A 15,988-nucleotide genomic window follows, 5' to 3' on the forward strand; every position below is an offset into this window, starting at 1 on the left:
GACGATAACTCTCAGGGGCATAGGAAGCTGCCTTATAGCGAGCAAGTCTGACCCTTGGTCAACCGAGCACAGTATTGTCTTCACTGACTGGCAGCAGTTCTCCAGATTCACACACAAGTAAAGGAATTATCTGCTTTATGCAGTACAGCCCACCCAAACACTCTCATGTTCCCAACTTCCCTTTAACACACATATGGCCTTTGGAAGGTCGGAAGCTCCTTATCAGACCCTTGATTCTTGATTCAAGGTCCTTGATTCAAAGTACTCAATTCAGTATTGTCTACCCAATATTGGCAGCGGCTTCTCCCAGGTTGCAGGCAGGAGTGTCTCTTGGCCCTCTTTTGGAGATGCTGCCAGGGAGGGAACTTGGGACCTTCTGCATGCAAGTAGGCAGGTGCTCTTCCCAGAGCGGCCCCATTATCCCCTAAAGGGAATCTCTTCCAGTGCTCACACATGTACTCTCCCACCCACGTGCAAACCAGGATGGACCCTGCTTAGCTAAGGGGACAGGTCATGCTTGCTACCACAAGGCCAGCTCTTCTTACAAACAGCTTTTTAAAACTTAACAGCATCACAAGCTCCCTTCAGCATACAATATACTCTAATGGATTTCAAAGCAAGAATGTCCTACTAAAGCAGTGTCACACTACGATATAAAGATTCTAGTGTTCTTCCCTTCAGCAGGTTTCATTCACCATTGGAATGTCCATGTTATAAAGATGTGTCTTTCTCCTGTCTCAGTTTAGTACTTGCGATAGGTTTTCTACGAGGCTCTCCAGCGCGGTTCCCTCTAAGCTGTGCGCACGTGTGCGTGCTTACAAGATTTTTGATGACCACTCAGTTCATCGTAGATCTTGGTCAGGCTGAATCAGGAAGGCCCCACTCTGAACATATGTGCCCACACACACACTGCCTTGCAAAACTCATTCTGCATGGAGATGCAAAAAATTAGAGGGACCACTGCTTCTCAGGGCCTTGGGCCATGGTGCAGTCCCACCATGGACCAGGACTTTGACTGAGCCCCCCCCCATTCACCCCATCATCACCCTCACCTTATGTGGGCTGAACTCAAGCGCGTCTGCCTCTCTACACTCGTTCAAGGAAGCCACCACCTCTCCTGGATCTGATAAAGAGAAGCAACAACACTGGGTGTCATCCACATACTGGGGACACTTCATGTCTGCCCTCTGAACAACCGCGCCCAGCAGTTTCATGGAGCTGATAAGGTGGCATAATCGCCCACAAACCTAGGTGCCTATCTGATGACTCCAAACAACCCTGTGAAGTAGGTTAGGCTGAGAGAGAAGTGACTGGCCCAGAGTCACCCAGCAAGTATTGTGGCTGAATGGGGATTTGAACTTGGGTCTCCCCGGTCCTAGTCCAGCACTCTAACCACTACACCACGCTGGCTCCCTTCTGTATTTATGTGGTTTTTTTTGTTTATTATTATTTATTTATGTATTTATCTATCTATTTATTTATCCACATTTATATACCGCCCCATATACAGATCTCTAGGCCGTCTACAGACTAAAAACACAGACAACAATGAAAACATCCCATGATGTTTTACTTTAAAAATAACGATCAAAAAGAACTTTAAAACATGAATGAAAAGCCTTATGGAAATAGGTTCAGACTATTGGTCCATCTAGCTCAGTATTGGCTACACGGACTGGCAGTGGCTTCTCCAAGGCTGCTGCAGGCAGGAATCTCTCTCCGCCCTATCTTGGAGATGCTGCCAGGGAGGGAACTTGGAGCCTAGATGCTCTTCCCAGAGCGGCTCCATCCCCTGAAGGGAATATTTTGCAGTGCTTGCACATCAAGTCTCCCATTCATACACAACCAGGGCAGACCCTGCTTAGCTAAGGGGCAAGTCATGCTTGCTAAACCCAGGAGAGTAGGCTATCCGAGCTCTCCAGCTACTGATGAACTACAACTCCCATCATCCCCAGCCATCTTCACTCTCCCTCCCAGAGCTGCTTTGCTTCAGCTCTGATAGGTGGAGCCACCTGCAGGTCAGCCAATCAGCAGCGTCGGAGGGGAGAGTGGGCGGAGCGTGGAGAGACCTCTCAAACGGACGTTTTCCATCTCCGGCTACTGCGCATGTCCCTTTTAAAAATAATTTCCATGGTTACTGGAATCCGTTCTTGCAGTAGCCTCTGCGCCTGCGCAGACCGAGCTCCAGCCTCCGTTGTCCTGGCGCAGAGGGGGGAGGAGTAGCTAAGTGGGCAAGATGGCGCTGCCCATGCTGCAGGTGTCTCTGATGTGAGAGTCTGTCAGAGCCGGGAAAGCGGCAGTTGGGGGGCAAGCTTGGGCCCCCTTGGCTGGAGGGCTGGGCTGTTCCCAGCCCCCCAGGAAGGTGTCACACAGGGCTGTGCTGCAGGGACCCAGCCTCTAGGGGGGTTCCTGGGGGTGGGTCTCCGTGGGGGAGGAGAGTTTTTGTGGGCCCCCAAAGAACGCTATGGGGCTTCGGTGGGGGGTGCCTGCTGGGTCCCCAAAAGGGTTGCCTTGGGTGGCGCTGGGGAAGGTATTGGGGTCTCCCTGGGGGGTGCCCTTTGGGTTGAAAGTGGGATTTTTTTCAGGCCCCCCAAGCAGAGTGCAGGGTTCCCGCCCCACAAGAGCCTCACTAGGTGTGCCCCGCAGCAACTTCCTCTGCTCTCCTAGGAAGCTCCCCTCTTTGGGGGGGCTCTCTCGTGGCTTGGCCAAAGCAGCCGGGACCAAGAGCACCCGGGACCTCCGAGAAGCTGACGAGGCGGCTCCCATCTTCCAATATGTGGGGAAGCGAGCCCCGAGGAAAGACCGTGTCTATGTGTGGGGCTTCTCCTACTCAGGGGCCTTGGGGGTCCCTTCCTTCGTCGTGCCCGATGTGGGCTGGAAGAAACGGCGGAGGATCCAGCTGACTCCATATCGGCTGGATGTGGAGGAGAAGGTGAGGGAGAGGAGATTGGGAGACCGCTTGACTCCTCACTTTAAAGCTTTGGATCTCCTGGGATCTTCCCGCTGTTAAGGACATCTTGCTTTGGCCAGAGCTGGCATTTCTGTCTGTGTGGCAAGGGTGCTGACCATCCATTGGGACATTGGAAGCTGCCATATACTGAGTCAGACCCTTAGTCCATCTAGCTCAGTGTTGTCAAACCAGACCAGCAGCAGCTTCTCCAAGGTTGCAGGCAGGAGTTTCTCTTAGCCCTGTCTGGAGATACTGGGGAAGGGACTTCTGCATGCGTGCAAGTGTTCTTCCCAGAGCAGCCCCATCCCTTGAGGGGAATCTCTTCCAGTGCTCACACATGTAGTCTCCCATCCAAATGCAAGCCAAAGTGGACCCTGCTTAGCAAAGGGGACAATTCATGCTTGCTTCTGCAAGACCAGCTCTCCTCCCATTGTCTTCAGCCCTACAGCTATTGTTTTACTGCACCTCCCATGTCCCATCACCCCATCCATGGTGGTCAGTAGTCGAGGATGATGGGAGTTGTAGTCCAAGAGCACCTGAAAGGGCTGAAGATGTGCAGCCGTGGTCTACACTGACTGGCAGCAGCTTCTCCAAGTTTTCAGGCAGAACTCTCATCCAGCTTTGCTGGAGATGCTGCCAGGGATTGAAACTGGGACCTTCTGCATGCAAAGCAGATGCTCTTCCACTGAGCTACAGACCCATCCCCTAAAGGGGAATATCTTGCAGTGCTGACACATGCAGTCTCCCATCCAAATGCAAACCAAACTCATGCTTGCTTCTGCAAGACCAGCTCTTCTTCATGCCTTTCCTTTTGTTTGGTTGCAGTCTCTGGATAGTCCAGTGATGCTGTTTTGTATCTCTCCTTCTCCCATCTTTCTGTATTGGTATTAAATCAGTATTAAACTGGATCTAAACACTGAATTGCTTTATCTTTAAAGATTAGCTCTACTGCCTGCGGCTACGGATTCACGCTTCTGTCCTCCAGAACCACCGATATTACCAAAGTCTGGGGAATGGGGTTAAATAAAGATTCGCAGATTGGATTTCACCCAAGCAGGAAAGATCGGGGTAAGTACCTGGTGAGATCTACAGAGTGGGTCTTCCTTCTTCATACCTCTTTTCCTTTTACAGAACTCCTGTTTTTTAACTTTAGTGTCCCAGCACTAGTTGTGACCCAAGGGAAACGAAGTGTGCCTAAATGGGGTGTTAAATCACACCCACTTCAACTGGGTCTAGGTGTTTTCCTTGACTGTGGCCTTTTCTCCTGTTCTTGTGGACTCACTTCACGGAAACACTTGGCTGTCCTCTGTTGGAAACCGGAAGCTGGGCTAGATGGAATTTGGATTTGCATTAGTGCATTCGGATACCTTGAGGGGCAGGATTGTTTCTGCAAAATTTGGTGTCTGTAGGTCATCAGGAAGCATGACTCTATTTTGCACAAACAAATCTACAAATAAATGCATCAAAATATATTGGATACAATTGTTTATACATGTGAGAGTTTGTTATTAATGTGCCGGAAAAAGGGAAGTAAAAGACTGTTTTGAGGCTTTGTAGGATGTCAATTTCAAATGTTGTTCACTTTATTGAATAACTACCATAATATGGCAAATTTGAATCTGAGAAAGATCTTCTGCTTCTGTTGGGCATGATGCCATTTTGGAATTATTAATCTGATTATTGCATGTTAAAAATACCACAATCTGATGATTATATTCAGCATTTATTGCTTAACACTCCTCCCACCCCCAGCATATTTCAGGGTAAAAAGTGGTCCATTCAGCTGATTTCAGTGGCAGGCTTGGGGATGCAAAATTTGGTATCTAGGTAATCGGGGAGTATGACTCTCCAAAATGTAAACTCTTCAAAATGTATAATAGATTAATAATAAACAACGGGTGTACCTCGCTATACGCGGATCCCGCACCTGCAGTTTCATGTATCAGCAGTTGGGTAATTGACACCCGAACTCGGCATATGTGGAAAAAAACAGCCAGAAGGGGGTTGATTTTGCATATCTGCAGTCTAGAGATGACCATAAATGACCTCGGTGGTAATTTCTGGCCACCATTTTGTGAAGAGGAGCCATCTTGTGGCTCGTTTGAGCCAAAAACCCTTCTTTTCTGTGAAAAATCTTGGGAAAATGCAGCAAATCAGATTCCTGGGGGGCATTGCCAAGAAGCTAGAGTCCTACAGAGCACAGTAGAGCACTTTATTTTGCCCATTTTTACATATATTTTTGGCCATTTCCTCCGCAGTTTTGGGGCCTCCAGGAACCTAACCCCTGCAGTCCCATTGTCCTAATGACTCTGTATCTAGGAGTGTGCATGGTTCGGTTCAGGCACTATATTAAAGACCTCCGGACTGGTTTGGAAGTCCGGCGGTTCGGAAGGGTGGGGGCATGGTAGCCTTAAGGGTGGTGGTGGTAGTACTTCTCCCCCCCCCCACAGCTCTTTCCCCTCTGGCGCTGGTGCGTTTAAAAATCTTCTTGGGGCGGCAGAGTTCCTTCCTGTTGCCCCTGCCCCCGTCGTTGTCCTTCAAAGCCTTCAACGGAGTACAGCTAGCAGCGTGCATGCGCCCTATCTGTATCCATGGTTTCCTTATCCACGGTAATTGTGTGGAATGGAACCCCCGCGAATACTGAGGTTCACCTGTATTGTGTGCCCAAAACAAGCTTTTCTCTCTTCTGCTGTAAACTGCAGACCCTCTGAAACCTCTCAGCCCCATTCATATTCTCTCTCCCACCCACCTTCTTAAAGCAAAAGGCTACGAATATGTCTTGGAGCCAAGCCCTGTGCCGCTGCCACTGGATAAGCCGCAGCAGACCCGGGTTATGCAGGTATCCTGCGGAAGAGCGCACTCCTTGGTGCTGACGGACACAGAAGGAGGTATGGAGGCATTGAACATTTGGCCCTTATAAAGGAGGCCTTTGCTGGAGGCCTTCGGTGGTGGGACTGAGGGCTGGGGCAGGACCTTCTGATAGCAGCGTATTGTTGCCTTATTGTTGGTTGTGTCAGGTACAGCTCTGTGTCTTGGGGTGACTCTGGGGTGGCCACTTCAGTGGTGGTGGGGAATCGACGAAGAGGTGGTGTTGGTAGGTCAGCAGGCCGTAACAACTGTTTCCCCTTCTAGCCGGCCTGTCGGCTCTTTGACCTCGGGGAGCAAAGCCAACCTCCCACAGAGCCTCGCCTTGTGATTTGGGAGCTATTGAAACGATGGCCTGCATGTTACTCTGTTGCCCGACAAAATATTTTACTTGTCAAGCTATGTTGGTACTTTGCTAATTGGGACTTTTTTTACTTGTCGGGCAGCCTTTTTCACTCGCCACAGACTAGTAGACTAGTGGATTTCTGCAGCCTAGTTATACCCAATATCATCTTTCAGATTACAACTGAATCTCTTATTCAGTAGCTAAGTTTTGTTGTATAGCTAGAAGAATCCACAAGGATACGACATCTAGTTGAATCGCTAAGTCTTATTATCTATTGAAGTATGTCATCATAAATTGTAATAGTCCCCACCCCCCGGGAGTTTTATATTTGTATACTCATTTTAGGTATTCAGCTACTTTGCATATTATGTGCTATGTATTATTTATAAGTATGTGTTGTTTTTTACACATTTCTTCTGGTTGGTGACTGAAATGAAGTTTTGTTGAATATGTCTTATCACTTTCTTTCAGTCTTCAGCATGGGGAATAATTCCTATGGTCAGTGTGGCCGGAAGGTGGTCGAAGGCGAAATCTACAGGTGAGGGAATTTGGCCTGCTGGAAACGTTAATTGTGCCCTTCTAGAGAAGAACTGTCAAACCTCAAGTGCACTGGAGGAACAAACTCCTGAATTTGTGGGTGCCACACTTGGTTAAGCGGATGAATTGATTGAAATCCATTTTGGTAGACTGAAATGGAGGCCGGGGTTAGCCAGCCAAAAGATGATTTCTTTAATTATGTGCGTGAGCTGCAGATGGCCAGAACTGCCTTCGGGGAGGTGTTTGCTCTGTGCAAAAAAAAGGAGAATGCTTCTTTGAAGAAGGTATCTTGTGACATTTCAAAACTGTGATTTGTTCTCTCTCAAGAAATGTTGTGCTTTTCTAAACCTAAGCAGATTGAATCAGGGAATAGACTAATAACAATCACCTAAAGTTTCTTTAGTTTCACGATGGCCCTAATTTCAAGCAGCCCTGAGAATGTTGTCTGAAAGATGGTTGGAAATAAACAAGATCACTTGACCCTTGGTCCATCTAGCTCAGTACTGTCTACCCAGACTGGCAGCGGCTTCTCCAAGGTTGCAGGCAGGAGTCTCTCCCAGCTTTATCTGGAGATGCCAGGGAGGGAACTTGGAACCTTCTGCTCTTCCCAAGCGGCTCTATCCCCTGAGGGGAATATCTGACAGTGCTCACACATCAAGTCTCCCATTCATATGCAACCAGGGTGGACACTGCTTGGCAGAGGTGATAATCTTTGCTTGCCACCACAAGACCAGCTCTCCTCCCTTAAGGAACCACAGCCTGACTTGTTTCATTTCTGTTGCCCTCTTTCCTTTTCTCGTCGCCATCTCTTCCTGGTGGAATGCAGCGAAAGCAAGCTGATTTACAGATTGCAAGAGTTTGAAAACCGAGTCGTCCAGGTAAGAAATCCTGTTGAATTTGTCTGTCTGTTTTTAAAAAGTTTCTGTTTTGGACATCACTTCCGGATGGGTAGCCACGTTAGTCAGTTACAGCAAAAATCACCGTATTTCCCCAAATAGAAGATGACTCTGAATTTAAGATGACCTTAAAAAATACAGGTTAAATACAGGTCTAATTTCTAACCTCAAAGAAGGGGGTGGGGACCCTCATCTTGGATTCAGGCAAATACAGTAGTTTGTTATTGCAAATCCAGTGACCCATTATGAGGGGGGAAGTCCAGTCTTTTTACCCTCCCCTTCTTAAAATTTCCTTTTGTTTCACCTCCAAGAAGATCCAGATGTCTTATGTGATCTCATCCATGCCGTTATCCTGACGAAAATCCTGTGAGGTTGGCGAGGGGGCGAGGAAAGCTAGCCCAAAGTTGCCTGCATTAGCCAGGATTTGAACTTGGATCTTGTCCGACTGGCTTCCTAGGACCACCCTCATAAGCTCTCTCACACAAGGGAGATTATGGGAAAGCTCTCTTACCTGGGAAGTAAATCATACACACACAACACACAACAAACATTTATAAACTACTTTTCAACAATAGTTCCCAAAACAGTTTACATAGAAATAAGTAAAATGGCTCCCTGTCCCCAAAGGGCTCACAATCTTAAAAAGAAACAAAAGGCAGGTACCAGCAACAGCCACTGGAGGGATGCTGTGCTGGGGACGGATAGGGCCAGTTGCTCTCCCCCTGCTCAGTAAAGAGAATCACCATTTGAAAAAGGTGCCTCTTTGCTCAGTAAACAGGGGTACTCATTCACTCACTCACATAAATATATTCCCTGCCCACTGGTGCACTACTGCTCAGAGCAGCTCGCAAAATTGAAAACAGATGAACTATAAATAGACATTAACTAAAACAAGATCCGGATTAAAACCAAATTTAAGAGATGGAAGTTGGAGAGTTAAAAATCAAAGCCTTTTAACAGGTTTGAGCTGCAGATAAATGTTAAAAAGCCTCTTAACAGAGGTGTGTGTGTGTGTGTGTGTGTGTGTGTAAAACCACTCAACAGAGTAAGACCTATGGAACTCAGTGGGACTTGCTTCTGAGTCAACCTGCCTAGGCTTTTGGCTGGATGGAACCTTTCACAGAAAACGTAGAAATTGCTGGCTTAGCAGGAGGCCATACAATTATAATTTTGAGTTCTACTTTAACTTTTTTGATTTTGGTGCACCTCCCACCCCCTCACCCCCGTTTTTTCCTGCCTATAGGTTGCATGTGGGCAGGACCACAGCCTTTTCAGAACAGAGAAAGGAGAAGTCTATTCCTGTGGGTGGGGAGTCGACGGCCAGACGGGTAAGTTCTCGGCGATGGGTTAAGTTCACTGGGACTTAGTCCTGACCAGTGCTCTCTGTAATGGAGAAACCCAGATGATGGGGAATCCCCGGCGTTACTGGCTACAACTCCCAGCATCCCCAGCCAAAGACCACTGCAGCTGGGGGTGCTGGGAGTTGTAGTCCCCAACATCTGGGATTCCCTGTTACAGGGGCCTTTGACTTGGTGGATGCCTGCTGATTTCTGCTGCCGCTGACGTACACCGCCGTCTCTCTCCCCTTCTCCAAACCAGGCCTCGGCCATTACGACATTGCCAGCACCCCCGCCAAACTGGGCGGCGACATCTCGGGTGTTCCCATTGCCCAGGTGGCCACGTATGGAGACTGCTGCCTTGCCGTGTCTGAGGATGGGGACCTCTTTGGCTGGGGGAACTCGGAATACCTGCAGCTGGCTGCTGTTACGGAGCTGACCCAGGTCAGGAGAAAGAACGCAGGTGGAATTCTGCTCTGTGTCACTGGGCAAGGATCCATAGGAACAGAGGAAGCTGCCTTCTAGAGTCAGACCATTGGTCCAGCTAGCTCAGGATTGTCTGCTCTGACTGGCAGCAGCTCTCCAAAGTTTCAGGCAGGAGTCTTTCATAGGAACAGAGGAAGCTGAATTCTATGGAGTCAGAACATTGGTTCATGTAGCTCAGTATTGTTTACACGGATTCCCTACTGGGCTCCAAGGCTGCAGGCAGGGGTCGCTCCCAGCCCTATTTCGGAGATGCCAGGGAGGGAACTTGGAACCTTCTGCATGCAAGCAGGCAGGTACTCTTCCCAGAGCGGCCCCATCCCCTAAGGGGAATATCTTACCGTGCTCACACATGTAGTCTCCCATCCAAATGCAAACCAGGGTGGGTCCTGCTTAGCAAAGGAGACCATACATGCTGGTTCCCACAAGACCAGCTCTCCTCCCTAATTACTCATGAGTGCTCCCATTGAAATGAATAGGACAAGCAAACGGGTCCCGTTATTTTCAGTAAGACTACTTATGAATGCCCCCCTCTCTTTAGGGTAGAGTTGGGTATACATCAAATAAATCAATACTGGATGGACCAAGGGTCTGACTCAGTATACGGCAGCTTCCTAAGTTCTTTTATATTTCATATTGTAGAAGATAATGTACTATTCTAATCTGGGTTCTGTTTTGAGTTGGGTTCCTTTTGAATCTTTTATCTAGCTTGACAACCAGGGTCTCGCTAATCTTGGCAGGCCATTCAAGGGTTAGAACTGACTTGTATATTTATTTATTTTTTATACCTCCTGATATGTAAATCTCTAGGGGGTGTAGAGATTGTTGTTTTTTTTAAATTTAAAATAAACAAAGTGGGGGAAAGAAACTGTCTGGATATTGCATTCTGTGCTAGATGTCAGTTTCTGTTTGCATGTGATGTGATCGCAAAATTGCGGGATGTAACGGACCCTGCAAAATATGACCAGTATTCATTAGTTTGGTTTCTTTTTAACATTTATATCCCACAGTGGATATAAGGAGCCCACAGTGGCATACAAGGTTAGCTTTCTCCTTGCAACAACCCTGTGAGGTGGGTTAGGCTGAGAGAAAAGTGACTGGCCCAGAGTCACCCAGCAAGTCTCATGGCTGAATGGGGATTTGAACTCGGGTCTCCCCAGTCCTGCTCCAATAGATTTTGGATGTCTTTATACTTTGGTTTCTCCCTCCTCATGTGTTAAACCAAAAGGAGGAAAGCAAGCCAGGATGAGCAGGATGTTGAGTTTTGCAGTGCTGAATTTTTGGACATTTCATGATGTAAACACAGGGCTGTGGAATACACAGAGCTCTGTGATGAGGGTGTCCGTAAGGCGGAAGCTGCATGCCTAGGTTTTCAGCTGAGAGCAGTTTTGATTGGTGTTGCTCTCTGGTTCTTGCCTCGTTCGATTTAAATGGGAGACTCTTTTTAAAAAATGCCACACATGGTGACCGTGCAAACTTCTGTCCTACACAGGTGAACGTTCCACGACACCTTCCGTTCAAGGTTGGAAGGGTGAAGGAGGTCTGCTGTGGAGGGACCATCAACGCTCTCCTCAACGGTGAGCCCTGTCCTGATCAGTCGGCTTCTCCCAAATCTGGGCCCTGGTCCCGTGACCAGAATAAGGATAGTGACAGAGAGCAGTAATTTGTCCACAGTTCGTGTGGCAGTACCAAGGGGACTAGCGTATTAAGAGGGTTCATAAAGAGGTCGTGGGGTTTGGGGGTGGAGAGCTGGTCTCCCAGTAGTGAGTGCGAATTATCCCCATTTGCTAGGTAGGGGTTTCCTTGGTTTGCATTTGGATGGGCAACTCCATGGGGCTGCTGTAAGGTCTTCCCCCTAAGGGGATGGGCATTTGCTTTGCATGCGGAAGGTCCCAGCTTTAATTCTTGGCAGGATCTCCAGGTAGGGCTAAGAGAGACCCCTGCCTCCATCTCCAAACCCACGATCTCTTTATGAACCCTCTATGCTGTGACTCGGAGAGAATCGACCTACAACCCAGTGTGGATGGGGCTGTTGCTTAGTGGAAGAGCCCTGCCAAACGGAACCTGCAGAAAGTTCCAGGTTCAGTCCCTGGCATCTTTAGGTAGGACTGAGAGAGATCCCCATCTGAACCTCCGGAGTGCTACTGCCAGTCAGTGCTGACAATCCTAAGCTAGCTGGGCCAAGGGTCTGACTCGGCAGAAGGCAGATGCCTATGGGAGCTGTGCCTTGGCTGTACCATTGCAGGTGAGGGCTCATAGGTTTGAACACTCCTCTGTAAACAATAAGAAACATTCCCAGGCAAGGAATTGTTCAGTCACAGGAAGCTGCCTTCTACCAAGTCAGGCCCTTGGTCCACCCAGCTCAGTATTGTCTACACTGACTGGCAGCCACTCTCCAAGGTTTCAGGCAGGAGTCTCTAGAGGTGCATAGATGCTCTTCCACTTACAGTGTTCGCCTCTAGTCTTTCATCCAAATGCAAACCCAGGTAGACCCTGCTTAGCCAAGGGGACAATTCAGGTTTGAGACCTGCTCTCCTCCCCGAGAGTTTTATGTCGTCCCAGTTATGCTTCCTTCATAACTATATGTGTAGATCTCCCCCCCCCCACCCCGTTATAGAAGAGACTAGCAAAGATGGGATAATTCAGAGGAGAAAGGGTTAGGTGGATGCACTGGACTGTCTCAGCGCTGGGTAAAATGCCCTGGCTAAAGTGTCTTGGTGTCACAAAGGGATGAACCGAACCTTAGAATCACAGGCGGTTAGAGTTGGAGGGACCTCAGAGATCCTCTAGTCCACCCCCCAGCCCCCCCCCCCAGCTTGGTGCAGAAATCTTCTTCAGTATCCCTGACAGATGGCCTTCCATCTGTCATGATGGCAGACAGTTCCACTGTCCAACAGCTCTTGCAGTTCGGCCATGATCCCTGACGTGTAGTCTAATGTCCTCCTTTCCCATCCAACCCAGAGGAAGGCCACGTCTTCGTGTGGGGCTACGGCATCCTTGGGAAAGGGCCGAAGCTTTCGGAAGCAGCGACTCCCGAAATGATCCCGCCCGTCCTCTTCGGCTCGTTGGGCTTCAGCCCGGATATCTGCGTGGCTCGGATCCGTTGCGGACTCAGCCAGTTCGCTGCCATCACCAGTAAGTTTCCTCGACTTGGGAAATGTTTTCTCCTCGACTTGTTCTTTGTTTTTTCTTTTTTGGGGGGGGGAATCCTATTTCATCCAGGGCTGTTCTCGGCATAACTTCTATGGTCATTACTTCGGCTTCTGTTGCATCTGCAAGCCATTAGCTCTGGTTTTAGGAACATAGGAAGCTGCCTTATACGGAGTCATACCTAGCTGAGTATTGCCTGCACTGACTGGCATCAGCATCAGCAAGGTTTCAGAGCAAGGATGTCTGTAGCCCCACCTGGAGATGCTGCCAGGGATTTGCCTGCATACAAATGGGGCTTCTGCCTGCAAAGCAGATGCTGTGCTACTGAGTTAAAGTCCTTTCTCTCAGGCTACATAGGGAGCTGCCTCGTGGTGAGTCCAACCATTGTTCCATCTAGCTCAGTATTGTCAACACTGACTGGCAGCGGCTTCTCCAAGGTTGCAGGCAGGAATCTCTCTCTCAGCCCGATCTTGGAGATGCTGTTGCCAGGGAGGGAACTTGAGACCTTCTGCATGCGAATGCTTGCAAACCTTTATGCAAACTTAAAGCAAGGTGCCTATTAGCTTCTCGGTCTTTCACAACTCAGCAAGGGTGGATTGGTTTTCCGAAAACAAGGACTGCAGTGTCAAATGCACCCTATAGGGGGCAGCAATGCGACACCCTCTGGCAGCCAGCAGGCTTCCTTGCTTTTCTTCTGCTCCTGATGGTGCAGAGAGCAACCCCAAATGTAAAATAACAATCTGCTGGAATCTCCTTTCATCGCCCCTACTCGTAGTGGTCTTGTGGCAGCAAGCATGAATTCTCCTTTGCTAAGCAGGGTTTGCCCTGACTTGCATTTGGAGGGGAGACTACATGTGTGAGAACACTGGAATATCTTCTCCCTAGGGGATAATGGGGCCGCTCTGGGAAGAGCGCCTGCCTGCCTGCTTGCTCGCTTGCGTGTGTGCAGAAGGTCCCAAGTTCCCTCCTTGGCAGCATCTCCAGACAGGGCTGAAAGAGACTCCCCCTTGGAGAAGCCGCTGCCGGTCTGGGTAGACAATACTGAACTAGATGGACCAAGGGTCAGACTGACTATAAGGCAGCTTCCTCTGTTCTTAAGGCTAATTTAGCCAAGGAGTTCTCCGCCTTGTTTCCACAGATGATGTTGGACTACCCCTGCCATCATTCCTCCAGCCATTGTGACTGGGGATGATGGGAGTTGTAGTCCAACATCATCTGCAGACTCAAGGTTGAGAACCCCCCGTTTTAGCCAAGAGTGTGCCACATCTGTTTAAACAAATCTCTATTTAATTATCTTTTTCAAAAAAAGAGTAGAAAAGGGGAGTGGAAAACCTGGATCCGTTGAGAATTTGGATTTAAGATGCTCACATTTCAGCAGCAGATGAAGTCTATCCGGGTCACTGATGGGGTGTGTGTTGCGTTTGGGTTTGCAGACCGAGGAGAGCTCTTCGTGTGGGGCAAGAACGTGAGAGGCTGTCTGGGGATTGGCCGAATGGAAGACCAGTACTTCCCGTGGAGGGTAAGGCCTTGGCTGCGGGGATGAAAGGAGCTTGAATGGAACTGGAGGGTGGGGATTTGAACATTCTGGGCATATCAAGTGAGATCATTGGTCCACCTAGCTCTGACTGGCAGCAGCGCTCCAAAGTTTCAAGCAGGAGCCTCTCCCAACCCGACCTGGAGATGCTGCCAGAGAGGGAACCTGGGACCTTCTGTATGGTCCACCACTGATTCTACAGCCCCAAGAAAGGGAATGCCTTCATTTTATCCCTACTTTCTTTCTCCCCTCTAGGTGACTGTACCAGGAGAAGTGGTGGACGTTGCCTGTGGAGTCGACCACATGGTTACTCGGGTGAAATCCTTTATTTAAGCAGCACTTGGGCGCCACAACAGAGAGGACAAAACCAGAACTGTTTCGGGCCTTGGTGGCTTTGTCAGCCATCTGGGGCTGGCGCAGCTTCTCCCAGAGTTCCTTGCAAACAGACCAGCAGGAGGCACGGTGTATCGGTGGCCGAATCCCCTTCGAAGTGGATGGTTCCCTGCGAGCGAGATGCCTAGTTTTTTGCAAGCAGTGGCTGACAGAGACGGAGGTACTTTTTCAGGGCAAAGCTGATTCTGAAACGGGGATTATTTAACCTGAAAATGGAACCCATGGTCAATGGAGAGTTCACTTTTCTTCCCCAGTGCCTGTCCCACGCTCGTTCTGAAGAGGTGACCAAAGTTCCTGATCATCTCTGGTTTCAGTGAGCAGACCGTCGCTGAGGTGGAGTGGCCTCCCTCCTACCCCGAGAGATACAGAGCACCATCTACTCCTGGTTCAGACCATAGAGCCACACACACATCGAGGCGGTGGGATAAAAGCGTGCCCCAGACATTGTAGTTGATGGCCAGACAGCCGGGAAATTGGGCCGTTTGCTGTTCAAGAAGCAGAGCGCAAAAAAACCAAAAAAACCCCCAGCTCATTCCGTAGGGTAAAATAAGATTGCTGGGAGGGTGGAGAATGGAAGAGGATGAAAAATAATTTCAGTTGAACTAGTTGCAGAACTTGAGGGGGTCTTCTAATATTAGTAGTTTTACGACACCCTCCTCTTCTTTTGTTTGCAGGCCTTTTCCCTGGTGGTTTCATTCTCATTTTTCAGCTCTCATACTGGGCTCTTGAGTGTTCTCTTTCGTCCAGGACCAAGGCATTCCGCTTAAAGGGATAATTTACAGCCACCCAGACCAGCAGATTGTTGGCTGCAAACCCAATGGTCTTTCATTAACCAAATTCTTTTTTTCCTTTTGTCGTCTCATCAAGTTTGCAGCCAGCAAGATTTAAAAATGTGGCTTTGTTCTTTCAGTGGTGTCTAAAGTTAAATCTCTGTGGCTGATCAGCTGCAAAGATTATACTGGGACCAGAAATTCTCCGCCTGGTCTACCTTGCAGGGTGGTTGTGAGAACTAAAGAGGAGGTGGGAGGTCATGTACTCTTGAACTTTTTGGAGGAAGTGCATAACAAAAGTAAAATGAAGGGTAGCTAGTGGGAATCTGGCATTCACTCAGTAGAATGCAGAATGCCTTATGTTTTCCACTGACTTCACAAAACAGTGGGTTTTGTGTTATAAAATACAAATAAAGCATCTGGGCATTTGCAGAGCAAATCATCTTGGGTCTCTCCATTAGTAGATTAGGAGCCCTCCAGATGGTGTTTCTGGGAGTGTCAGAGCCTCCCTTTCCCAGTTATTTTTTCAGAACAGTTGTCCCGTTTAAAGGGAATCGGGGAAAGATGGACAAAACGTTGCTTGCTTTCTGTATACAACTGGCTTGTAAAGCAGTTCATTCAGTCTGTTTTGGCATACTGGCCCAATTCACCTGTGGAACTCTTTGCCGCAGGAGTTCCTGTATTGGCCACAGTGATCGTGGAGATTATTTGAAAATGAAAGAAGTGG

General features: G+C 48.7%; 1 protein-coding gene across 4 annotated transcripts in view; it reads left to right on the forward strand.

The window, feature by feature from the left end:
* The window catches only part of LOC128335940 (RCC1-like G exchanging factor-like protein), a 51,292-nt gene that overhangs the window by 9,341 nt on the left and 25,963 nt on the right, over positions 1 to 15,988 (forward strand). The window contains exons 1-12 of one of the 4 annotated variants that reach the window (XM_053274896.1): positions 2,077 to 2,268; positions 2,668 to 2,932; positions 3,889 to 4,018; positions 5,710 to 5,838; positions 6,633 to 6,699; positions 7,525 to 7,576; positions 8,838 to 8,922; positions 9,194 to 9,375; positions 10,907 to 10,991; positions 12,376 to 12,549; positions 13,998 to 14,083; positions 14,354 to 15,700. In XM_053274896.1, the coding sequence (XP_053130871.1) occupies positions 2,237 to 2,268; positions 2,668 to 2,932; positions 3,889 to 4,018; positions 5,710 to 5,838; positions 6,633 to 6,699; positions 7,525 to 7,576; positions 8,838 to 8,922; positions 9,194 to 9,375; positions 10,907 to 10,991; positions 12,376 to 12,549; positions 13,998 to 14,083; positions 14,354 to 14,431 (1,365 nt within the window). In that variant the 5' untranslated portion in view covers positions 2,077 to 2,236 and the 3' untranslated portion in view covers positions 14,432 to 15,700. Of the gene's footprint in view, positions 1 to 2,070; positions 2,933 to 3,888; positions 4,019 to 5,709; positions 5,839 to 6,632; positions 6,700 to 7,524; positions 7,577 to 8,837; positions 8,923 to 9,193; positions 9,376 to 10,906; positions 10,992 to 12,375; positions 12,550 to 13,997; positions 14,084 to 14,353; positions 15,701 to 15,988 lie in introns of those variants that run through there. The other 3 variants (XR_008311778.1, XM_053274895.1, XM_053274897.1) reach the window with 3 other exon arrangements.

The sequence above is a fragment of the Hemicordylus capensis genome, chromosome 12 (genome assembly GCF_027244095.1).
Source record: "Hemicordylus capensis ecotype Gifberg chromosome 12, rHemCap1.1.pri, whole genome shotgun sequence".
NCBI classification, from domain to species: Eukaryota; Metazoa; Chordata; class Lepidosauria; order Squamata; family Cordylidae; genus Hemicordylus; species Hemicordylus capensis.